Raw genomic sequence first — 21,242 nt, 5'->3', positions numbered from 1 at the left:
ATATTGCGATTTTTTTACCATTTTTGTGTAAATTTTCTAATTTGAAGATATTTACGTGAAAATACTGTTTCACTCGTGTACTTTGAATGTTTATAAAAATGTTGCACCTACGGATTATTCCTAAATAAGTTGCATCGTCTATAGCCCGCTTGAAGAAAATAACGGACACGTTTTTATACTAGATCCTTTTTATTGATTAATGACGATGAAGAAGTAAGGTATATTGGAAAAGTTAGCTTTGCAAACAAAGAAGAATCATATAATTAATATTTTTATTGCAAGACGGTAGGAGAAACTGTAAAAATGCTAATCTCCGTTAATATATGAAGCTACTATTCACATTTGAATGCGAGAAATATTGTAGCATTTTTTTCAATGGACCAAACCCCAATGCCTTGGGTGAGAAAACCACTCTCTGGAAATTTAATATGAGCTGGCGCTTTTGTAATGTTTGTATGGGGATTTTGGTTGTAATAAATGGAGAAATAACATTATTTCACCCTTTCGTGCATAGAACTGGTTCAGAAAACTCGATTAAACTAAGTATTTCAGCACATTTAGCCTAAACTAAACGGATCAACTTTGCTAAAGACAGCATCACAATTCAAGTTAGTATTATGGAGATATTCATTCTTGAATTTATATGTGCATTTTGTTCGTATATTGCAACAAAATACAGGCAGCTTATGCAACGTATAACCTAGATTACCACTAAAAATAAAAGTTCACATTTTCCACAGGCCAACACAAAAACTCGTGTCTTTAGGTGAGATAACCTCTCTGTATGTTCCAGGCGCTTTTGTCGTAACACGGGCTGGGGCTTTTGGTTTAATGTTCATAAAGTAGATTTGGATGAAATGTTTATATACAAAATGCTCATATGCATTCAAGAGCGAATATCTCAATAAAACTAACTGGATTAATCATGCAATCTTCAGCAAGTTTGTTACTCATTGTTTGAACTTCTTCTTCTTCTTCCTCGCATTTCAAGTTTATTTCGTATGGCATATTAGCTTATTGCGTGCTCTCAACTTAGTGTTCTAGATGCAGTTCCACAGTTATTAACTGAGAGCTTTCGATGCCTGTACCATTTTTGCATTAGTATTATTGTGTGGCAAGTACAATCATACTCTATGCCCAGCGAGGGGGCGACACATCTAAATCTCAAGTTTAGATGGTCAACAAATCTCACACTAGCGAATCAATCTTCGAACAATCTTCTTTCATTTGTCGCATCTACTTGCATCGCTCATCAATTTTTTGCAGGAAATCTTCAGAATCATCATCAATCTTCTTTCTATCTACTCAGCGTGCGCGCAGCTAGCCACGGCAAAACACAATCTTTTTTGCATCGTAGATAGAGTCGTCCCCCTCGATGCCCAGGGAAGTCGAGAAATTTTCCAACCCGAAAAGTTGCTAGACCGGACCGGGAATCGAACCCAGCCACCTCCAGCATGGTCTTGCTTTATAGCTGTGCCGACTGAGTTAAGGGAGGTCCCTTAGGTTGTTTGAACTACAAGTTTTGAAAATCGAACTCAAGGAATCTTTGTTTGTGATCGAAAAAGTGTAGGAGTGTTGTCATGTATTTTATCCAAATTCCTACGCTACTACGATAATCACGTTACTCAAGGTAATGTTTACAGCTTTCTGTACGTAGCTTGATATCTTGATTGCATTGGCAGTGTTGCTATAAATTACCAAAGCATAGGTTGCCATGACAGTTTGTTTTGAATCCGCTTCTCTTTTATACTAGACCCTCTCTAATGAATACCTACACTGAAAAAGTTTTCATATAGATTCCATTGAGAATGCACATGATATTTTTCTAACAACAAAATTAATGATTTTTATCTGAAATGCACATAACATTCATATGATCACATGAATTCTATGTGATAAATCACATACATTTCATTGGACACATAAGGTTCACATGAAAGTTATGTGTAATTCTAATGAATATTTTACATTGGAAATATGTTTTATTTTTTTAATGTAAAAAAATGAAGCGCTCTACGCTTTGTCTCAATAACGTTTATGTCAGAATTGGGCTATGTACCTACCACAGTAACTTACAGTTGCTGTATGGATAAGTGTTCCCGGTTTTACTTTCCCTTTGCAGAAAAAGTTACAGAATCTGCTGTCAGGGAAGCAAACTATTGGTTAACATACGAATGGAGTGAATGCAAGTTTTTTTTATGTTCTAATCATTAGTTTTAAGCTATCACAATGTGGTGTAATACGGTTTTAATGTAAATGTAACTGTACTAATTAACAAAAAATAAATAAATTTAGGATTAGTTAATCAAAATTTGTGCATGAGGAAGCAAGTTTGAAACCTGGTCCACCTGGGAGGATCTTTTCTTAACTTAAGGTGAAAATAAATCTTTGTACGGGACTTATAAACTTATTTTTAGCTTCCATGCAATTTATAATGGGATTGAACTTGCATTAAGCATATAAAATGGAACGGGCGATAAAAAATCCAAATTAACAATTATGTATGTGCTCAAATAATGTTTTAGTTGGAAAGTAGTAAAGGTTTAGAAACACTGAAATTACGAACATTACTGTACTGATCTGGCAAGCCACAACCAGTATTATCCATGGATTAAATCCCGATCGATTTCGTAGATATACTGTTGTCGGCATTGGAGTGGTTCACTCCGACACTGAACAAACATTTGACAGAGGTTCTATGTAAGGCCGGTGTTTACTTTTGACACCGGTTCTAATCTCCAAAGAAGTTTGTAAATATGAAACATGAGATAGAGACAAAGTAGTAGAAATGAAAATAGTTTTTGTACTCCAAATATATTAATAATAAATTCAGATGATTTTTTGCCTTTGACGTATTCCAGAGACATAATTAAAATAGACATTTCTTATGTTACCATTAAAAATACAAACTTTTTAAAAAATATCACAACAAATTATCGCAACGTTACGTCTTCAGCAAAGTTATTTATTTTATTAAATTTTTTACAACACACCAGAGTCTAAAAATATTCAAAGAATAAATCTTGCTCAAAAAACTGTTTGCCGTTCCTTAGAAAACTTCTTGGATCTTTGCAGAGAGCTAGAGAGTTGACGTCCTCGGCAGTTTTTTATGATTTGGTATATTTTATAACTTTGCTGAACTGTCAATTCATTTCCGGGAAACAAAATAAAAAGTTTAATTTTTAACTATCTTTTTAGGAGGATTAATAAAAAAAACTACTTACTTCGAAAGATGTCATTTTTCATATTTCTAACTCCTCCAAAGATAGGTCAGTATGGATGTTTAATGTTCGAGTAATTACAAAAGTTCGTGTTTTCAGTTGCTGTATTTCAGTTGGAACGCGATGAAGATCGACATCTAGTGCTAATATGTGCACAATAATAAGGAATCTGCAGAAAAATAACATTGCATAAGAAATGTAAAACTGAGCATCAATGGTAATGGAGTTAGTATAGGTCTTATAATATGATTTAGTTTTGATTGGTGTTTGGAGCAAGAGTTTTTACCATATGTTAAATTAACATAAAGATGCTTTGATTAATACATTTTGTTATGTTATTTGTTGAAAATAAGATATATTTTTCCTCCTATCGAAGTTAGAGATCTACCAAACACAGATACATATATATATTATAAACAAATAAAATAAACTCTGTTCTGATTAACCAATGCTTTAATTAAACTTGGATATAGCTATAGGTTATGTTAGCTATGTTGCAATACTAGAAACAGAAGAAAAGGATAATTTTGTGTTACTTACTGATTTCAGTATAAATGCTCAACGTATTTGCCATCTTGGAACACAGCTACCGACGAAATCTGAAGCAAATTATTTTGTCCAAAAACGCCATAACATTTTAGCTAACATCCGCTAAGATATAAGCCCAACATAATGCAGAGTTACCATTATAAAGTTACCAGACTATGACTAGTTATTATATCACCTCTCACACAGTGTCCTCTTCCTTTACCCATTGTTTGGATTGTTTTGTTTTGTTTAATATAGTTTCAATGCCATCTTTTCTGGAGGAAGCAAACTACAAAAGGAATGTTGAATAAGAAATAAACTATAAATACACCGATACACAGCTACATACATACAAATACACATTATTCACTATTGCGATATGTAGATACGTCGTAAAAAGATGAAGAAAATATACCAAAACTAATGATTGTTTATTAATCAATTGATTAAAAAAATGCAACTAAAGATGTGAAGTCAGAAATTATAATCAAAATTATAAAAGCAAATATTGTTATTTTAAAACAAAATATATTTTTCAAAAAGAACATAGAAATATAATTTATTAAGATTCTGATAATAATAACAGCGATACTGTTTTAATTTAAAAGAAATAAAATGTGATAACCGTTAAAAAAAGAGATCCATATTTAATTAAGAAAATCAAACCTTATGACATCATTTAGAATCATTGTCCTAAATATAAAATATTCGTATTTTTAAACGATTTCAACACCTTCAAAACTTATACTAACACTTATTTTTGTTTATTTCAGTTGATCGTGACGAGGCTGCTGAATCCTCTTATGACGGTGACTCGTTGGTTACTGCAATGTACAATGTGAATAGCCGAGATGATACATCGATATCACTTGTGATAGGATGCCCTGATGCCGCTGGTTTCTTCCATTGTCCGAATGGTACCTGTGATCGAAAGTGAGTACATTTCCACGTCCAAGTTTCGTAACACAGCCAGTATATATTAATTGTTTTAATGTTTTTTCTTCTGCCTTTATTTTTTTCAGATACAAAATAAAATATTCTTTGATTCGCCACCTACGCAATGAGTGCATTGATAATCGACGTTTTCCGTGTCCATTTTGTAAAAAAAAGTTTTCATATTCTTTCATATTGAATAGGCACATCCTGAAGGTACATAAGACCTTGCATTGTTAGTATAAAAGTGAATCTGTGAAGACATCGTGTCCCTTTACATTCCAAATAGTTTGCTTCCCTACCATTGATCCAAATATTCAGATATTTTGTTTAGCAGCTACCCTAGATTGACAAAGCCAAATTTATAGGTTCTATCTGTCTACCTTTAGATTTGTGTAAGAAATAAATGAATATATGGATACTACATTCATATAGAAGATCATCGAATATGAATCGAGTGTTTTATTGTTATGTGTATGTTGATGGTGGTGGAGTAGAGTAAACAAGGGTTATATATTTTCTCGTTAATTTAAGTCATAATTTGCGTTAGTAAGTAGCGTTCAGTTCAATCAACCCCAATGGTATGGTCTTATATTATTATAAGTATTGCTAGAATAATTTGATTATTTCTTTTATTATAGATTTACAAGCTAAACTAATCGTATCGAACTGAATTTATTTCTCCTCTTCTATTTACTTCTACTTGCTCTTAATTGAAAGGTAATTATTATATAATATTTATTGCGTTGTTACTTGTTTTCATCCTATTTATTCAGTATTTTCTTCTTTTTTTCTACCTATTTTTTATTTGTTTGATCGTCTTAATTGATCAATTTATATGTACCTTTTCTTTGATGAGGAGCTTTTTGTCCTACAAAGATACATAGTTCAATTGATTAATACAACTTTTTTTTTCATTTTCTCTACGCATACTTGCCATCGTTTATTTTTAGATTATATCGAAATGCTGGAACCCAAGGTGGTAATAATGGATGATGGGTTAACTCGCTACGTGTGTCCTCAATGTGGGGTCAAGTACAAAAAAGTGAGCGCACTACGGGGTCATATGAAAGAGTGCGGGAAGGGCGCTCAGTGTCCATTATGTCCGAAGATTGTGACCCAGCGTCGAAACTTACCTAAACACATGGAGCGGCATCGGCGCGATGGACTAATGGAATTTCACAATTTCATTGATACCTTTCCAGCAATCAATTTGATGAATTCGTCATTCTGAACGATCGACATATGCATTTCTTTTTCGTGCGGGTATGTGCGATTCAGTGATTTTAAAGTGTTTTCTCGATGGACTTTTTTAAAATTGTAACTAAACTGAATTTTTCGCTGGTTTTTTACTTTGCGCACTTGGATATTTTGTATTATTGCTCTCCAATTTAAGTACAACAATATTGATTTGGTTTTCTTAAATACTAACTTAACTATCATTGCTGAGAAATTAGCAAAAATATCCAAGTACACAAAATTATGAGCCTGCGTAGAAATTGGTGTGGTCACAATGTCTACATCGCTTTCTGATGAGTTAAAATCGTACGTGATTCGTAATATGCATATAAGAAATGTGCCCTGTGCGGAGGAAAAAGCAGCCAAATGAAAAAAAAAGTATTAGAAAACGTGATATTTTGTATGATACCTAGAGATAAGAATTGGAACTTTTTATAGCATTTTTTTTTCCTTAAATCAGTAGCAATATAAAACAAAAAAGTTTGGAGACATCATAATCCTAAAACATGTTTTTCAGTTGATCTACCTCTATCTAAAAGTAACTATCGATGCAAAATTTTAAATTTACGGATTTGGCAAATGTAAGTTTATGCAAAAGAAACAAATGAGAAGTACACCTGATGTACATTATGCTGTAGGCGGTGGGTCGACGTTTTACTTTCAGGATGAAATTTATCTTGATTCCTCTAGATATCTGTAATGTATTATTTTGCTTACCACACAATATACAAGTTCATGTTATGATAGAAGCTCTCGATACAATAAAACACTGTCCATAATTAGACATAGTTCCATACGAGGTTTCATATATGCTGCTTGCACGGTACGCCCCAGCCGGAGCTTTAACCCTTTACTTCCCAGAAGGTTTTTGATTATTTTGAGATGCAAACATACATTTTTTGAAAAATGTGCTAGGAACAAAAGATGTTCCATACAGCCTAAAATTATCGAACCAAAGTTTTTTTTCGGTTCAAAATCCATAGTATGTTAATTGTTGTTCAATGCTACTCAGTTTAATCTTCAAGAATACATATGGACGAAAATAATGAGCGTATGGAGATGATTCAATAAGTACTGACTATTTAATGGTAGATAGACAAACATGAGATGAACCGATAAGTTGTGGATCATCTATGGGACGGAGAGGGTTAAGAGCGGCACACAATGTATCCGAATTTGCTACGTTGCGGTAAATCTAACAGCAGACAATACTATTCAGCTGTCAATTTGTTGCAATTCTCATTTACGAAGCTTCTGCAGGGTATACTGGACACACTTGATCCCTGGGGACACGTGATCCTCCCTTGGTTTCTCGAGATTCTGAGCAGATTTATTTCAGGTAAGTTTCCACAAAGTTTGGTCTAGACAATGTTATTGTGACATTAGCGTCAGCTTGTGGAACGAATATATTTGTGATATCAGTTCGTATGTTTTCGCTCCCTTAGACTTTTATAAGCCAGCATGAACATTCTTAATGCATTTTTGGATTTCCAAAACAAAATCCACTCAGAAGTACACATGAAATTTATGAATCGAATGAATAGTATGTGTGATTACACATGAATTTTATGTGTACCCATAAGAACTATGTGACCAACATATATATGTCATATGTGGGACACATAAAAATTAGCATTGAGTTTTATTAGTGTAGTAATATTTAAATTTAACGTTAAATGCCTGTATGGCGATTGAGGAGCAATAGTTACGTCTGTTTATCTGTGATAAATCTCTGTTTGTGGAGACCTGATTACCCAGAATTTTCATACATTCGACCTTAGGATGCGTGTAAACATTAATATTCATCATATCCGGATGCATTGTGCGTGGCTCTTAATTCTATACTACCTCTATGGAGTTACATCTATGGTATTATCACCGGTTGGAAACTAACGAATTTAAATTGGCTCACTATTACCACAAACGAAGTGACAGACGACTAACTGGCGAAGAAATCCATTTAAATAATGTGGTTCACTGTAATAGAATTTTCTTGGAAGCTTATGCCATCATCCACCAGATGGGTTAGTTTTTTTTGTTTTGATTTGAACAAAGTTGATTTTGTGTACAATGATTCTTTGACAGTGTGCAAAGAGTGCGTATCATTTTGTCATTTTTTTTATGCATTTCAGTTTTGAGTAGAGTGAAAGAGATAGAACCAAAACATTCTAGTACATTTGGTGAAAATGCTAGTTCAATCTAGTAGTAGCAACAATCAATACGAAACTAACGATTTTAAATTGGCTCACTACTTGACTAGCCTATTGGTCCCAAGCAAACGATTAACGTATCCCATTCTAGTCGAAATTCTAGTACTACGCAACGTTTGTTTTGATTAGCTATGAAAGTTTGACAGATAAAATGAGGGGTTATCGGTTTTTATCGGTTTTTGCAGGTTATAGTAATATCTCAGGCAAAAGTATCTTGTGGCATGTCAAATCATGTCAAATAGGTAGAATCAAGTGAATGAAGATGATTTCAGATGATTTTGGCCAGTTTGGCATCGGTTCCGGAACGCGGATCTGTGAATTCCGGCGAACGGTTTGTTGGAATATAATTTCATTGAGGTTATGATATCATATTATCCCAAAATGACAAGCTATGATCACTGAAATGAGGTTGTAGCACAAACGAAGTGACAGACGACTAACTGGCGAAGAAATGAATTAAAATAATGTGGTTCGCTGTAATAGAATTTTCTTAGAAGCTTGTGCCATCATCCACCAGATGGGATAGTATTTTTGTTTTGGTTTTGCACAAAGTTGATTTTGTGTACAATGATTCTTTGACAGTGTGCAAAGAGTGCGTATCATTTTGTCATTTTTTTATGCATTTCAGTTTTGAGTAGAGTGAAAGAGATAGAACCAAAACATTATAATACATTTGGTGAAAATGCTAGTACAATCCAGTAGTAGTGTTGCCATGTGGTACAATCTAATAGTAGTGGTGTTGCCATGTGGTACACTGAAAAATTGCAATAGCAGGTTAGTCACCAAAGTTTTCGAGCCGCTCCGTCTGTCACTTCGTTTGTGGTTGTAGCATAGAGGTAACTCTAAGACCACTGGGTCCCGAAGAAAATCATTATTATTTTTGGCTCACTCAGTACCAGAACAACGGTCCCAAGCAGTCCCGAGCTATTTCACTCACCCCTGCGTGTTCTGGATGAATCCACACACCCCTGATGTTATCTGTCAAACTTTCATAGCGAATCAAAACAAACATAGTGTAGTAATAGAATTTCAACTAGAATAGGGTACGTTAATCGTTTGCTTGGGACCAATAGGCTACTAAAGTGGTGAGCCAATTTAAAATCGTTAGTTTCGTATTGATTGTTGGTAATACGCAATGTTTGTTTTGATTCGCTATGAAAGTTTGACAGATAAAATGAAGGGTTATTGGTTTTTCCTATGTTTCGAGGGGTTAATCGATTAGCTTGGGACCGAAGAGAGTACCAGAGCTGAGCCAAAAAGTTGAGCACGAATCTTCGGGACCTTCTGGTCTTAGAGTTACCTCTATGCTATTGGTCCAAAGCAAACGATTAACGTACCCTATTCTAGTCGAAATTCTAGTACTACGCAATGTTTGTTTTGATTCGCTATGAAAGTTTGACAGATAAAATGAGGGGCTAGTGGATTTTCGTATGTTTCGAGGGGTGAATCGATTAGCTTGGGACCGAAGATAGTACCGCCGCATTTTTTCAGGATGCATGACGGTATGCCATCTGGACTGGACACAGAGTATTTCAATTTGTTTATTGCGGAGTCCACCTGATTCGACGTGATCGCAAAGCTTCTCAGAGAACAGACCCCACTAGGTGTATCTCTACAAGCTTCTGTGATTTGACGTGCAGACGACGTAGAATCATTAAATGCCCTTCTAAAGTGAGTGGTAAACAAATTGCACTTTTCCAAAGCGGAGGTGGCGACTTCATCGCCCAGAAACATCTCAACGGGTAACCCATTCTCCTTCCGTTTAGAGTCGATAAATTTCCAAAAATGTCGTGGATGTCTGCGTAGATTTTCCTGAGTTCGTTTGCAGTAGCGTTTGTACAGATAACGGTTATACGTGCGATAATTGTTACTAGCACGTGCGAAATGTTGCTTGGAAAAAGGACGGACAACGAGACTGGCAGTAGGTTCGGAGTGCTTTGGATCTTAGACGTTTGAGTCGTCGTAAATGTATATTTCCCCAAGGTGGTTTCGAAGATGGCCTACGCAGTGGAACAAAATCAACCAAGTAACTCTTCAACACACTGGTGAAGTACTCTACAGCAATGTCCATATCACGGATTCAAGGATGTGCCAGTCAGTTTGGCGAAGCGCTTCAAGTAATCTTCCAAAATCAGCGCGATGAAAGTCAAGTCCAGGTTCGTCCGGGAAACTCTCAAATTCAGTAGGCTGTGCGAGACTAATAGCACAAACGAAGTGACAGACGACTTACTGGCGAAGAAATCCATTAAAATAATGTGGTTCACTGTAATAGAATTTTCTTGGAAGCTTGTGCCATCATCCACCAGATGGGTTAGTTTTTTTGTTTTGATTTGAACAAAGTTGATTTTGTGTACAATGATTCTTTGACAGTGTGCAAAGAGTGCGTATCATTTTGTCATTTTTTTATGCATTTCAGTTTTGAGTAGAGTGAAAGAGATAGAACCAAAATATTCTAGTACATTTGGTGAAAATGCTAGTTCAATCCAATAGTAGTGTTGCCATGTGGTACAATCCAGTAGTAGTGGTGTTGCCATGTGGTACACTGAAAAATTGCAATAGAAGGTTAGTCACCAAAGTTTTCGAGCCGCTCCGTCTGTCACTTCGTTTGTGCTAATAGTTACTGGCATCGAGAGAGCGTTGCTTCATTCACCAAAGCGAAATCCAAGATTAGTAATATAGTTAACTTGATACAGACCATGCAGATTGAAGCCATCGAGTAACGAGGCGCAAGCAACAGATATGTGAGACTGCAATGCATCTACGGAAGGGCGATATAACAATCATAATCGCCAAGAAGAATAGCATGATCATTATTCCCAAGGTGTGAATGTATCGCTTCGATAGACTCGATATGGTTACTCACGCTAAGTAAATCATTCTTGCGATCAGGTGGAAGGTAAATTACACCAATACTAACTGAACATTGATGCAGTTTCAACTTAACCCAAAGCTGTTCTAGAGATACATTTACCGGAGTGGGATCAATGTACCCGTTGAAATTAGTCGAAATAGCGATCAACACTCCACCGCCACGTGATTTATGACTGTTAATATTGCTGCGATCTGTTCTGTAAACGGTGTAGGAATCTCCGAAAAGCTGTGGTGTAAATATTTTGTCATCAAGCCATGTTTCCGTAAGCACTATAACCATAGAGGTAACTCTAAGACCACTGGGTCCCGAAGAAAATCATTATTATTTTTGGCTCACTCAGTACCAGAACAACGGTCCCAAGCAGTCCCAAGCTATTTCACTCACCCCTGCATGTTCTGCATGAATCCACACACCCCTGATGTTATCTGTCAACATTTCATAGCGAATCAAAACAAACATAGTGTAGTAATAGAATTTCAACTAGAATAGGGTACGTTAATCGTTTGCTTGGGACCAATAGGCTACTAAAGTGGTGAGCCAATTTAAAATCGTTAGTTTCGTATTGATTGTTGCTATAACGTCATAATGACATGACGAAACAGCCAAGAAAACGTCGTCAATTTTCGTACGCACTCCTTGAACATTCTGGTAGTACACCCTTAGTTTGTTATTAGCATCATTCGTTGCAAGCAAGTGTAACGGGAGTAGGCACAGAAGAATCGTTCTGGAAATTTGATCAACTTGATTTTCGTGCAGTACCATTCACAGGTTCGGCTGGACATGTACTATTTCTATCGTTACCTGGACGAAGATCTGGAATGCCATCGAAATCAGTAGCGGAGTAAGAAGTCAGGAAGGATGCGCAAGCAGTGACATTGGGTCCACTGGCTGGAAAGAATGCTGATGTTGTTTGCTCTGGGTCGATGACCGGTAACGGCTGAGCATCTGGGCGTGGTACAGTATCAACCACTTCATTCATAAAATCGGCGCTGTCAATGAGACAGATTTCAGGAAGCGACAAAGCGGTAATATTATCGTACTTGCATAGGTTAGCAACTTGGAAGACCCCCTCACCAACTCCGAACACAGGAATGGAACGGCTTGGATGGCCGGAATAGTCAGCAGAAAAGCAGCAGTTCTAGACTGTGTCGGGTGGCTTAGGGGCTTCCATCATGCTGTTTAACGTGCATTCCGTTATCTGCAAACTTTGATGACCGGATAGGTGATGACTATATGATGGTGAATTGTTTGGTGGCGAAAGTTGGCTAGAAACGTATCGAGTATCAGGTACGTAATTGTATGCAATGGACACATTGGCATCGGTTCTGGGAAATCCGTGGAATCCGGTTTTATACCCCAAAAGAAGCAAAAACCGCGATAGAGCGGGTGAGAACCAGAGGAGCCAAGAACGAAGCCTGTCAACGGTAGTCGGCTCTAGAGAAGGAAGTAAACCGCAATTGCAGACGGGACAAGCGAGTGTGGATGGATTCCCTGACCGACGAAGGAGAGAATGCTGTAACAACCGACGATATCCACCTCCTCTGTGATATATCACGACGTCTGATTGGAGCAAGGATGAATCCAAAGATGCCTATGAAAGACGCGACTGGACAGTTGCTTACTGATCCTAGTAACCAACTTAAACATTGGAATTGTAATATTCACTTGGGCTTGTTATGTTGCACTCCTTGGAATATTTCAGCCAGGACCATTAGTTCAAAATTACTTCTGGAGAACCTGGATCAGATCCCGAATGAAGGAATGTGTTCACAATTTCCTGAATGATTGGCATTGTAATATTCGCATGGGATTGCTATGGTAATTTAAATTATAAAATATTTTAGCCTCGTTTATTGCACTGGAATTATTTCCGGACAACCTGAATCAGATCGCGGATGGTCATACTTTTTTGAATATAAATGGCTTCCGGAGCACCAAGATCAGATCCTGGATGGTGGCTACTGTCCTCAGATTATTTGCATTAGGGACGATTCATTTATTATGTCACGCTGAATTGAGAGAAAACTAACCCCCTCCCCCTTTCGTCATGTTTTCCTATACCTATACCAACAATCAATACGAAACTAACGATTTTAAATTGGCTCACTACTTGACTAGCCTATTGGTTCTAAGCAAATCGATTAACGTACCCCATTCTAGTATAAATTCCAGTACTACACTATGTTTGTTTTGATTCGCTATGAAAGTTTGACAGATAAAATGAGGGGTTGGTGGATTTTCCTAAGTTTCGAGGGGTGAATCGATTAGCTTGGGACCGAAGATAGTACCAGAGCTGAGCCAAAAAGTTGAGCTCGTTTCTTCGGGACCTTCTGGTCTTAGAGTTACCTCTATGGCTTTACTTCCCTTGAAGGCGTGATCAGAGATGCTATGCCTCAGAACATCCCGGCGGCACCGACTGGGATTAAACCCAGGCCTGATGGGATGAGAGGTAATCACGCTTACCACTACACCACCGGCACCGCTAAACGGAACAGTTAGATTTTACCAAAATTCTTCATTAAAAACCCTTAAAAATGGTGGGTAACAAACACACTTGTTTGGTTCCGGATATATAATTTCTCAAAATCAAGAGCAAATTTTCATTACGTCGAAAGTAACAAAGGTAAGCAAAGTCGAGCTATCACTGTAAATCGATGCTCCTGCTATTACACTATATACTGTCCGAATATAGGATCACATCCCATTTTTAAATGTATTTACCAATCAAACTGCTTTTTGACGTAATCACCTTCCGATAAAAATATTTTTCGATGTTGCTTAATCAAAATTCTAGTACTACACAATGTTTGTTTTGATTCGCTATGAAAGTTTGACAGATCAAAAACTCTCTTCGGTCCCAACCTAATCGATTAACCCCTCGAAACATAGGAAAAACCAATAACCCCTCACTTTACCTGTCAAACTTTCATAGCGAATCAAAACAAACATAGTATAGTACTAGAATTTCGACTGGATTTGCTTGGGACCAATAGGCTAGTCAAGTAGTGAGCCAATTTCAAATCGATAGTTTTGTATTGATTGTTGGTAAAGCCGTTGGTCCCCGGTTCATGAGTTGATGAGTAGGGTCCAGGTGTGGGAGCTGCCTCCCTGGCGTCGGTAGCATTGGTGCTCAGCACGGAAAACAAATCAAGGCAAAAATGTTCCGTTTCTAATACAAACATATATGGCAGTAAGCTCCAACTCGGATTAACTGTTTTGAACTGATTGAAGCACCTCAGTGCAAATATTTAACAATACATTTTAATAGACACGGAATTCAACATTAAAAATCATTGTAATTTCGATGTTTTATTATCAATATTTTTTTGGGGAATGGGAGCTTTCAGCTGATTTGAGATTCTATCCGGGACTGTTAAGGTGTAATGCTTATTAATTAAATTAATTAGCATGAAGTAATAACAGCTCTCCCGACGTGGAATGTAGTGCAATGTTATGCTCGTTTTGCTAGAGTGAAGAAAAATAGCACTGACAAATTTATGCTCTGCTTCGGTGGTTTCGTGTGTTCAAATCTTTCGTAATGCCCCTGTGTGTAATAAACAACCTCTGCATTATACGAATGCATGGAACTGGTTCATGAAGTTCCAGTACTATAGTGCAAATTAATTATTGCAGTAGATTTTTTTTTTTTAATCTTAAAATATTTTTTTCCGGAACCCCTTATCTTATGGGACAGTAAAAATTAAATTATTCAATGCACGATTGATGTTGTTAGTAATACCACAAACGAAGTGACAGACGGAGCGGCTCGAAAACTTTGGTGACTAACCTGCTATTGCAATTTTTCAGTGTACCACATGGCAACACCACTACTACTGGATTGTACCACAAGGCAACACTACTACCATAGAGGTAACTCTAAGACCACTGGGTCCCGAAGAAAATCATTATTATTTTTGGCTCACTCAGTACCAGAACAACGGTCCCAAGCAGTCCCAAGCTATTTCACTCACCCCTGCATGTTCTGCATGAATCCACACACCCCTGATGTTATCTGTCAAACTTTCATAGCGAATCAAAACAAACATAGTGTAGTAATAGAATTTCAACTAGAATAGGGTACGTTAATCGTTTGCTTGGGACCAATAGGCTACTAAAGTGGTGAGCCAATTTAAAATCGTTAGTTTCGTATTGATTGTTGCTACTACTGGATTGAACTAGCATTTTCACCAAATGTACTAGAGTGTTTTGGTTCTATCTCTTTCACTCTACTCAAAACTGAAATGCATAAAAAAATTACAAAATGATACGCACTCTTTGCACACTGTCAAAGAATCATTGTACACAAAATCAACTTTGTGCAAAACCAAAACAAAAATACTATCCCATCTGGTGGATGATGGCACAAGCTTCTAAGAAAATTCTATTACAGCGAACCACATTTATTTAATTGATTTCTTCGCCAGTTAGTCGTCTGTCACTTCGTTTGTGGTAATACCAACAATCAATACGAAACTAACGATTTTAAATTGGCTCACCACTTTAGTAGCCTATTGGTCCCAAGCAAACGATTAACGTACCCTATTCTAGTTGAAATTCTATTACTACACTATGTTTGTTTTGATTCGCTATGAAAGTTTGACAGATAACATCAGGGGTGTGTGGATTCATGCAGAACATGCAGGGGTGAGTGAAATAGCTTGGGACTGCTTGGGACCGTTGTTCTGGTACTGAGTGAGCCAAAAATAATAATGATTTTCTTCGGGACCCAGTGGTCTTAGAGTTACCTCTATGGTAATACCACAAACGAAGTGACAGACGGAGCGGCTCGAAATTTGGTTTGACGCACTTACATTTGAAATTTTCGAGTGTACCTCACGGCAACACTATCTACTCATATGTACTAGCTTAAAGTAGTTGATGCTATTGGGGCACCGCCTGTTATCTCTTTTTCTCTAACGAAAATTGAAAGGGAGAGCCTGTTGTCAAACTGCATGTCACTATGTTGTGTTCATTGTTATCTGCACTTCTTTTGTTTAATGAAAGACCTTAGGCCAAAATGATTAGGAGTAAACACATCGGGTTAACATTTGCTTACAAATAAACGATGTTGAGCTGTCAATGACTCGCGCTTTTTGGCGGCAATTGTTGCTAAAGATTTCATCAGTCGGTGCTCCTAACCAAAGCCATGGTCATTCGCGACCGAGAAGATATCGTTGTTGGACGCCAAACAGGACCCGCCCGTAAAAAAATCCAATAAAAATACAATGATTTTGAATGGAGATTTTTGTTGATTATCATAAAATCAAAACGAAAATCATGGTATATGAGAAATGTACAGTAAAAAAGGGGGGTTGTTAAGCATCTTAACAATAAAAAAAACTGATTTTTCTCGAACAAATTTGATCTCATCAAATTAATTTTCATTGAGAATTGTATCTTTTAAAACGAAATTTATTTTTTCACCCGTCCAATAATTTAACAATAAATTTATAATGTGCCCGAAATTCAACCGTAAAAATCATTGTAATTTCGTTATTTTATTATAATTTTTTTTTTTTTTTCGGGTGGCCATACTCGGTATGCATTTGCTCCTCCGTAGAGGAACTGAAAGCTCTCGACGAGGGCGATCTGAAGAAGGAAAATTTACTCCAAAATCATGCCGAAATCCATCGAATCGATCGACGTGCTGAAGGTGAGATGGTGAGAATGAAGGAGGATCGGATGAAACCAATTTTGTTCAATTTATTATTTATTTCGGCTAAAGATGCTGTATGTCACGCGTTTGAGCATGATTGCGGTACGATGGTGCGATGCTCTATTCTGGACCGGGCTACTAGACGTGGCAAAACTAGTCATTATACCTGCTACGTGTACCTTGTTACCTGAAGACGAGGAGGGAATCTTCGGCTTCATGGAGGAGGACATCAGAAATGAGGAAGCTCGTATCCGAGGACAAAAGTGTTACATCTGCAAGGAACGGTATGCAAACGTTTGGTGTTGCGCGAAGAAGTGCTTCCGTTCATTCCATACGCTTTGTGGGATGCAGAATGAGTGCCTGTCGCATTACGTGGAAACGATCCAGTCGAGGTGCGATAAGCACGTAGCGCTGGTGGATAAGGTGAAACACTCCGAGACCGAAGCCTGTGGGATTTGCTACGATGATATGGGACCGTACAGGAAGCTGAAATCGATTAGTGACCCGTGCTGTCAGAATGGCTGGTTCCATCGGAGCTACGTGGCACAGTTTGCCCAATCGGCGAGGTACTTTTTCAATTGCCCTTTGTGCAACAAGGACGACTTTAGTCTGCAGATCCATCAGCGTGGCATTTATATTCCGGAAAATTAAGCGAAGCGGCGGAGGTGGGTGAATCGGTATTTGAATACTGAATATTTTATTTTAATTGTTCGAGGGATGCCTCGTGGGTGCTGGAACCGAATGTATTCAACGATCAGTTGAAACGTCCTTCGGAGTGTGACGCTGAAGAGTGTCGCTGTCGGTATGGGCGAGATTACGACGATTGCAAGCGTTGGGATCTGATCCTTTGTGCAACGTGCGGGTCGACTTGTCGCCAAGATCAGTGCATGGAGGTTCCCTCGAAGAACTATGTTTTCACCTTTTGTAGTCCGATTGTCCGAAAGACGCCGGAAGCGGTTTTGAAGCTAGCCGAGGCTTCCCGAAGAGTGGAAGCAGCAAGATGGGGGAAGCCGGTAACGATAGCAGAGAGGGGAGTTCTAGGGGCCGATCTAGTGGCAGACGTCAGATTGAATCGGATGATTCAGATTCTGGAGTCAGTTGCATTGACGACCAAACGCAAATCTCAGAAAAGACGAACCGCAATAGACAGTGACGACAGCGATTCCGATCTGGTTTCTACACGAAAGAAACCAACGTCGAAATGACGGCTGTCCACGTCTTCATCTAGTTCTTCCTCGTTCGTTTCTTCGAAGCGAAGAAATCAGTCTGGAGGAACTGGTCAAGAAGATTCCACTGCCACGAGGAACTTCCGTCGAAAAATTACTTCGAGTCAAACCGGTCGTAAGGCTCGAGAAGCTCAGCTCGGAAAAAATCAAATCGTTGACTTCTTCGGAGAATGAAGACGAAGCATCCTCCGCCGGATCGTCGACCGTGTTCGATTTCAACTATCGTGTGAAGTTAAACAAAAAGCAGGGCCGAAAATCGATGGTAGAATTGCAGCCGATCAAACAGGTCATCCGCTCCGACACGAACACGCTAACGGATGCCTCGGTGGAGATCGTGCGTCCCAAGACGCCTGCCCAGAAATCTTTTGGAAAGCAGTTCAAACTGAAGCTTTTTGGGTCGAAAACCGTCCCACGAAAACGTTCCACCAGCGAGTCTGATCCGGAGTACGTTACAGCGAAGAAAAGTTGATTTAATTTTAATGACCAACTTGCAGAATTTTCCAGCACTAGTGCACTAAGCAGGTCTTTCCCACGGCGCAATAGATTACTGCCAACGATGCCACCTCAAGCGGAAATGCGATTCGAGACCGGGTTGACGTTGATGCTCAAAAGCGAGAAAATGTTCCGGATTTCTCTACCCATGCGAATGTCAGCTGGTATCACACTGCTTACAGGTACTGAGGGAGAACCTTCCAAAACTTCTAGTGTTTGGACTGGTGGTATGGCACAAAGAATGCACAAAGCACAATGCACCACGAACCGACGGAGAATCGTATGTGCTGTGATCAATGTGATTGGTGAGGCAGAAGGAAACAAGCCAGCACTTGCATTATCACGACGTTCTTATGCATAATCTAGTGTGACGAAACGTTGGATCATGCGTAAGAACACCGTGAGAACGACAGAGTCGACTACATTCCTTCTGCCGCACCTATAGTAACGCACACGGCTCCCGCGCTGACTGTTCCTTACTTTCTCACTCTAATCAAAATTTCCTTCGATGAGTGAGAAAACAGCACCCCGTCAACACGAGCAAGGACACGAGTTGCCAGATCATTGCACACAAAACCAACTTGAATTAATTCAAAACAAAAATACTAGTGAACCTGGCGGTGAGGGGCGGAAGGTGGACTAAAATTCTATTACAGAGAACCACATTATTTTAATTCATTTCTTCGGAGAAAGTCGTCTGTAACTTCGTTTGTGGTAATACCAACAATCAATACGAAACTAACGATTTTAAATTGGCTCACTACTTGACTAGCCTATTGGTCCCAAGCAAACGATTAACGTACCCCATTCTAGTCGAAATTCTAGTACTACACAATGTTTGTTTTGATTCGCTATGAAAGTTTGACAGATAACATCAGGGGTGTGTGGATTCATGCAGAATATGCAGGGGTGAGTGAAATAGCTTGGGACTGCTTGGGACCGTTGTTCTGGTACTGAGTGAGCCAAAAATAATAATGATTTTCTTCGGGACCCAGTGGTCTTAGAGTTACCTCTATGGTAATACCATAGAGGTAACTCTAAGACTAGTAGGTCCCGAAGAAACGTGCTCAACTTTTTGGCTCAGCTCTGGTACTATCTTCGGTCCCAAGCTAATCGATTCACCCCTCGAAACTTAGGAAAATCCAATAACCCCTCATTTTATCTGTCAAACTTTCATAGCGAATCAAAACAAACATAGTGTAGTACTGGAATTTTGACTAGAATGGGGTACGGTAATCTTTTGCTTGGGACCAATAGGCTAGTCAAGTAGTGAGCCAATTTGAAATCGTTAGTTTCGAATTGATTGTTGGTAATACTTAGTTGGACTAACAATGTTGATTTTAATTTTTATCGTGTTTAATGAGTTACGATGCATTCTTATAGGACCTATGCGGTTTGTCTCATGGAATGTATAAGCACAAACGAAGTGACAGACGACTAACTGGCGAAGAAATCAATTAAAATAATGTGGTTCGCTGTAATAGAATTTTCTTATAAGCTTGTGCCATCAGCCATCAGGCTAGTATTTTTGTTTTGATTTGAACATAGTTGATTTTATGTGCAATAAGATCTTTGACAGTGTATCATTTTGTCATTTTTTTATGCATTTCAGTTTAGTGTAGAGTGAAAGAGATAGAACCAAAACATTCTAGTACATTCTGTGTTGCCATGTGGTACAATCTATTAGTAGTGTTGCCATGTGGCACAATCCAGTAGTAGTGGTGTTGCCATGTGGTACACTGAAAAATTGCATTAGCAGGTGCGTCACCAAAGTTTTCGAGCCGCTCCGTCTGTCACTTCGTTTGTGGTATGAGGCTGATGTTTTGGCAAAAATGTATAAGTGAAACAAATGAATAAAATAATTGATTGTCGTGTCGTGTAGTTGTTCGTTTTTTTTTCGTTTCTCGTAAGCATGGTTGAAATGCAATGTTGCGCGAAGTTTTGGAGCTAGTACACCATAGAGGTAACTCTAAGACCAGAAGGTCTCGAAGAAATGTGCTCAACTTTTTGGCTCAGCTCTAGTACTCGCTTCGGTCCCAAGCTAATCGATTAACCCCTCGAAACATAGGAAAAACCAATAACCCTTCATTTTATCTGTCAAACTTTCATAGCGAATCAAAACAAACATTGTGTAGTACTAGAATGTTGACTAGAATGGGGTACGGTAATCGATTTGCTTGGGACCAAGTCAAGTCTGGGGCCTCCCTTAGCTCAGTCGGTAAAGGTGCAGCTACAAAGCAAGACCATGCTGGAGGTGAGTGGGTTCGATTCCCGGTTCGGTCTAGGAATTTTTCGGGTTGGAAAATTTCTCAACTCCCTGGGCATAGAGTATGATTGTACCATAGAGGTAACTCTAAGACCAGAAGGTCCCGAAGAAACGAGCTCAACTTTTTGGCTTAGCTCTGGTACTATCTTCGGTCCCAAGCTAATCGATTCACCCCTCGAAACATAGGAAAATCCACTAACCCCTCATTTTATCTGTCAAACTTTCATAGCAAATCAAAACAAACATAGTGTAGTACTAGAATTTCAACTAGAATGGGGTCGTTAATTGTTTGCTTGGGACCAATAGGCTAGTCAAGTAGTGAGCCAATTTCAAATCGATAGTTTCGTATTGATTGTTGATTGTACTTGCCACACAATTATACTAATGCAAAAATGGTAGCAGGCATCGAAAGCTCTCAATTAATAACTGTGGAAGTGCATCTAGACGCACGCAATAAGCTAATATGCCATACGCAATAAGCTTGAAATGCGAAGAAGAAGAAGAAGAAGAAGAAGAAGAAGTCAAGTCAAGTCAAGTCAAGTAGTGAGCCAATTTAAAATCGTTAGTTTCCACTGGTTGGTAACACTGCAAGTGCGCCG

At 38.3% G+C, this 21,242-nt stretch overlaps 1 protein-coding gene and 1 pseudogene across 1 annotated transcript in view; both read left to right on the top strand.

The window, feature by feature from the left end:
- LOC135714683 (uncharacterized) overlaps nucleotides 1–5,135 on the top strand; it is a 27,180-nt gene extending 22,045 nt beyond the window's left edge. Inside the window, exons 3-4 of the mRNA XM_065238066.1 lie at nucleotides 4,523–4,682; nucleotides 4,772–5,135. Coding sequence (XP_065094138.1) covers nucleotides 4,523–4,682; nucleotides 4,772–4,922 — 311 coding nt within the window. The 3' untranslated portion in view covers nucleotides 4,923–5,135. The remainder of the gene's footprint in view (nucleotides 1–4,522; nucleotides 4,683–4,771) is intronic.
- An 11,719-nt stretch (nucleotides 5,136–16,854) lies between these two features.
- On the top strand, nucleotides 16,855–18,354 carry LOC135714682 (pineapple eye protein-like; annotated as a pseudogene).
- The last annotated feature ends 2,888 nt before the right edge of the window (nucleotides 18,355–21,242 follow it).

Source organism: Ochlerotatus camptorhynchus, unplaced genomic scaffold (assembly GCF_037179485.1).
Source record: "Ochlerotatus camptorhynchus isolate MF236.1 unplaced genomic scaffold, CSIRO-AGI_Acam_v1.1 ptg000694l, whole genome shotgun sequence".
Lineage (NCBI taxonomy): Eukaryota > Metazoa > Arthropoda > Insecta > Diptera > Culicidae > Ochlerotatus > Ochlerotatus camptorhynchus.
This window is presented reverse-complemented; position numbering and strand designations above follow the sequence as displayed.